Source organism: Sinocyclocheilus rhinocerous, unplaced genomic scaffold, assembly GCF_001515625.1.
Source record: "Sinocyclocheilus rhinocerous isolate Xijiao unplaced genomic scaffold, SAMN03320098_v1.1 scaffold580, whole genome shotgun sequence".
Classification (NCBI taxonomy): domain Eukaryota; kingdom Metazoa; phylum Chordata; class Actinopteri; order Cypriniformes; family Cyprinidae; genus Sinocyclocheilus; species Sinocyclocheilus rhinocerous.
The window spans coordinates 281,923-287,268 of NW_015670982.1; the positions used below are offsets into that span (position 1 = coordinate 281,923).

General features: G+C 37.8%; 1 protein-coding gene across 2 annotated transcripts in view; it reads right to left on the bottom strand.

The window, feature by feature from the left end:
- The window catches only part of LOC107734551 (protein FAM193A-like), a 31,871-nt gene that overhangs the window by 16,213 nt on the left and 10,312 nt on the right, over nt 1-5,346 (bottom strand). For both annotated transcript variants that reach the window (XM_016546541.1, XM_016546540.1), the window contains 7 exons: nt 3,180-3,349; nt 2,863-3,030; nt 1,969-2,200; nt 1,602-1,726; nt 1,365-1,512; nt 1,186-1,260; nt 1,003-1,080 (listed from right to left, as the gene is read on the bottom strand). In XM_016546541.1, the coding sequence (XP_016402027.1) occupies nt 1,003-1,080; nt 1,186-1,260; nt 1,365-1,512; nt 1,602-1,726; nt 1,969-2,200; nt 2,863-3,030; nt 3,180-3,349 (996 nt within the window). The remainder of the gene's footprint in view (nt 1-1,002; nt 1,081-1,185; nt 1,261-1,364; nt 1,513-1,601; nt 1,727-1,968; nt 2,201-2,862; nt 3,031-3,179; nt 3,350-5,346) is intronic.

The following is a 5,346-nucleotide window of genomic DNA, read 5'->3' on the forward strand; positions in this document are numbered from 1 at the left end:
CATCCAATATATCACAATAAGCATTGTGCTTTGGTGCTTTTAATATGAAACAAAGTCTCGGGTTTCAATTTATGTCCATTGTATTGCAGTATTCAAACAATAAATGTCGTTTTGGCGCTGTTTGATGTGGAGTGACAGATCGCTGTAGCGCCTCAGATCAACAGACGCAGCAGCGCGAGGCGCACGTGAACTGATCATCTCCTCCACATTAATACCTGTTTCAGCACAAAATCAGCATGACTAAACATCCGAAGGTAAGTTAAAAGAAAGAGTATAACTTTACAATCCGTATCCTGTCTCATGTAATCGCTCAATCTTTGTTTCAGCCGCACAAAGACGTCAATATAACGGCTTGTATACAATGTCACATAACTTCACATTTACCTCAGAAAAACATATTTGGTGACCATAAACTCATTAGTCAGATAAAAAAATAAACTGTAGAGAGGGGCATTTTGCTTAATATATGCACCATATAACATATTCATTATATTTTTTTACTGTTCTTCAATGTTTAATTTATGTTTGAATAAATCCATCAAGTTTTTATGACAGCCACCATTTAAATGTTTATATTTCAAAGAAACGAATTGAAGTTTCCTTCAGGTTATTGAAGTAACCTTCAATATTATAGTAATGTAGTACCAACTGACTCTCATGTATATTTTACAGCATTAGTTGAGAGATTTAGTTTTTCCTTGAGAAAATTTGGCATGTACTGTACCTAATATATATCCAAAATAATCGATATCGAATCGAATCGAACTGGTAATCGAATCGAATCGCAAGCTTGTGAATGAGAATCTAATCGAATCGTGAAATTTGTGTCAAAACCCACCCCTACAGTAAATACCATATTCAATTTAATCTTAATTCCATTAACTGTCAAGAAAGCACTGGACATGCAAGCTTTAATTTGGGTACACTAGCCTCAACAACCTTTTTTATTCTCAATAATTCCAAACAAAGGGTTAATAAGATCTGGTTTGGAGAAAATATTACCTGCTCTTCAAAAAATCTTTTCTGTTTGAATATCTCTGCATCTTCTTTGAGCATCCGCTGCTTGGTTCTTAAAGACATCTTATTAAAAAAAGGAGAAAATCATTTACCTCCACTGCTTTGTAAAGGACAAAATCATGTATGAAGATTAATAATGCCTAATGAGTGACTTGAACTACAACTTACATTTCTATTAATTAAAGACTTATGTGGTTCTGCCCTTTGATTTGTGAGATTCTGACCTTCAACCTTGAAAAGCAACTGCAAACAGGCAAAACTGGTATTAGATGCAAGATCATGCAAGAGAGCCACCAATGATTAGTTCAGTAAGGCTACATTCACTTTACTGGCCAACAAAAAAATACCTGCTCATCAACATAGTCATCAATCCTCTTCTCACACTCCAGCCAATCGAGAGCCACTGCACTCATCTCCTGGTCGAGCTGGTGGTATCTCTCCAGCAGTGTACAGTACATATCCTCACTGTATGAATCATGGGATGTTGTGCCCTGCCTATTCAACAAAAACATAATAATGGCATCTGTACAAACAGAGGAGTGCTATAAGAATGATAGTTTTAACTGATTCAACAAAGACCATACCTGAGCTGGGCCACTAAGGCAGGTAGACTGTTGTGCAGGATGGGTTCAGAGAACACCAAGTTCTCAAAAAGGTGCTTATTGTGGAGCTCCCATGTCACTTGAAACTTCTGCAAATGTTCATTCTCCTGAAGAGGAAGAACAGTGCTAGTAGTAGTCCAAACTGATGGTGGTGCTTAAACAGATTTTCATTATTCATATACCCTAGTGTTTGAAAGCAGGATCGACCATGTACTCAGTATTAATGATGCTCCAGAAAGACTGGTATTATTACTTTTTTAAAATGCAAGTATCGACTTGATAGTGAAGTACTGGTACTTTTGACAACACCAGAATGTATGCATAATATGGCTGGGTTGCAACAACACACCAGGGTGAGCAGGAAGCTACTGATGGTGCGGGCCGCCTGGCAGAGTGCGTTGTACTCCTCTAGCAGCAGTGAAATGAACTGATGGGCCTGTGGAGGCCCTTGAGCCACTGCACCGGGTGCCTTTGAGCCTGTGGACAGGTGCTTGAGTAGCCGCACTTTCATCTCTAAGACGTACTCCCTTGCCTGCTGTTCCAGACGTTGGTACAACTGGTAGGGATCTTTCTCACAAAGCCTAAATAAAGAGAAAGCGAGGTGAGGCTTTGGGAGCAGAGAAATGAGAGATTCGAAGTGTCGTCCAGTGGAGTTATTAATGTGATAGTTTATTACACAGGGTCAGCAGATCCACAAGACTGCAGTGCTTGTTGTCATTTTCACTGTTGTCAAGAGCCTGAAATACAGCACTTACAGAAAAAAGAAAAGAAAAAAAAAACTCTGGAAAATGTACAACCCAGTCCGTCAAAGTGATGGATAATAGTATTTGTGGCAAACCCCATTATTCATAAAATGTTTATGTTAGACATTACTTATACCACCATTCAAAAGTACAGAGTCAGTAAGATTTTGAAAACATTTTAGAAACAAGTTTTTCATTCTCACCAAGGCTGCCTTTATTTGACCAAACATACAGTAAATATCGTGAAATATTACTTCAATTTAAAATAACACTTTTCTAGTTTATTATATTTTCAAATGTAATTTATTCCTGTGATGGCAAAGCTGAATTTTCAGCTAGAATCTTTCAACAACTCTGACGGTTGTCTTAATGTCAGTGCAATTTTGTGTCCTTTTCCAAAAACTGCTAGAAAGATTGCTTTTGGCTCAATCCTTTTTATAAATACATTTTTAAATAACAATATACAGGGGTTTTCAGGAGAATGCCATTCTCAAGAGTACCTGTCAACGAGTTCCTTCATGCTCTCTTTGTCCCGGTCAAGAGGCTGATCCTGATCATCAGCCAGTGGAGTCCCAGTCTGGCGGTAAATGCACCGGACCAGGTATCTGACCTCAGACCAGTGATTCTGCAGTTTTTGTGACTCCCGCTCTGACTCAGCTGTGATCTCCCTGACCAAAGGCACCACAATCAAAGCATCGCAGATGAAGAAATAAACAAGTCTTGATTAGTCCAACATCAGACATGATTATAAGACCCATGCAAGCTGATCCCACAACATGCATTAAAAAAAGCTCATTAAGACTGATGCAGGACTCACCTCCGCTCATAACAGGCCTCACAGCTACACACTGTGTCTGCAGTGAGGGAAGCGCTGAGATCTGGAGCAGGCAGTGTAGGAGTACTGACTGTCAGTCGCCCTCCGGCTCCCAAGGGCTCCTGGGACAAACCGCCATTACCCACTTGCATGTGCAATAAGAAGTCCTGATTCTGATGAAGAACAAGAAAATAATTATGTACCACCAATTCTTTTTTCAGGCTATTCTCAAAAACTCTCTGACCCACTGCTGCTACTTAATTACTTTACACTTTAAATTAAAGTTGGACAATGTTGACAAATGTGGTAAACCACTAATATATATTAGTTTTTATATATTATATAGCATATTTTAAAAACTTTTTAAAATATAAAATGTATGTTTAAAATGTATGTAGGGCACACCCCTAGTGTCAGATCTGTCTCATGTTCAGCAGCGGCAGCTCTTAAAGCAGCCAAAATAACCTAATAACCCTGCTGTTGCGATGTCTGTTAATGAAAGAACAAAAGAAAAAAAAGAGCAAATCAATAACTTTTGTAGCTTTAAGGATTCATCTTTATTTAATTTAGAATTTAGTGTTTGATAACTTTATTCAATTTCTGTAGATTTCCTTCTTGCTGAAGGGCACAGGTAAATATGACATTTATTATAAAGGGTTTATGTGAATAGTGGTTAGGGCTGGGTATCGTTCAAAAATTTTCGATATCGATACCGATACCTTGACTTCGATACCGGTTCCTGAACGATACTTTTTTTGATACCAATTTTATGAAATCTATTTGAACAAGATTACATTATCTAAAAAAAAAAATTTGGTTTTATTTTTCAGCTTGTTGATGTTTATACAATCTCAAAGACTCATCTCCTGAGCCACTGCACAAAAGAACAAAATGTAACCAACACAATAAATCAATGCAAAATAGTTTTAATAAAGCTCAAATAGTCTTCAGTTTACACATCTGTTAGCTACATTTACACTAGTGCGTGTGACAGAATCACCTAGCTCAGACAGAATCGTCATTTCTATTCATTTTCTACTGATTTACTGATAAGCATTAGCAGTTTCTAGCGCTGTCTGCCTGTGCTCTCTCTTCCATGATCGCTGCTCTGACTCACAGGTAATAACATATTTAATTTCAGCAACATTACATGGCCAAAACACACATTAGACGGCAATCGGAAGTTATTACAAACACTCTATGGTGGTTTAAACTGAGTTTTGAATAAAAATGTAGTATAAATCTTATAAATTGTCTTTTGTAGCACGATGCTACAGTGTGCATGAATGGTCACAAAACATGTGTTTTCGGTTGTGAAATGTGGACGGTAGGGCTGGGCGATTTTGCCGATTTTATCGATTAATTCTAATTTATTGTTTTGCCACGATTTTTTTAGATTATTTTTTAGAAATCGAGGAATCGCGATTTTGAATAGAAATATTACCAACTGTTAGAATAAGACACTTTGGCAATATGCCGGTGATAACAGTAAAGAGAAAATAATGATCCAACCCCATGTCGGTGCCATAGACTGTAAAAAAAAACATGGACGTAGTGTCCGTGACGTCACTCGTAGGGTTTCGAATCGCTCTCGCGGATGTCAAACACTGATCGATCTGCGCCTTACTGACGTTGATGAGATTAACCCCTTAGGTATCGAAATTTGGTACCGAACGACGAGACGTTTTTCGATACTCGATGGTATCGAGGCAATTCGGTCGGTGCCTAAAAAGTATCGAACTCAATACCCAGCCCTAATAGTGGTATATATCGGCCGATATTTGGCATTTTTCAAATATCGGTATCGGCCGATAAGTTTTTCTGTTTGGCCGATGCGCTCAAGGCGGGGCTTTTATTTTGATGGCACTGAGAACGGCAGCGCCTAGTGCTCACATTCTCCATCTTGTTCACTGTCGTCATTCAGTTCTGTCTAATATGGATAAGTCTATCTAATAATCAGATAGAACTGTTAAACAAAGGAATTAAAATGTATACAAAAAAGTATTATAACGATTGCTTTAATATTATTAGTAATAGAAAGGCAAACATTATAATACTTTCTTGTTTGCCGTCCGCATTCAGCAAATACGCATTTATATCATTTAAACAAATCTTTAAATGCCTAATGAACATTTAATTTCACAAACCTTGCAGACTTAGTCGAATCTAG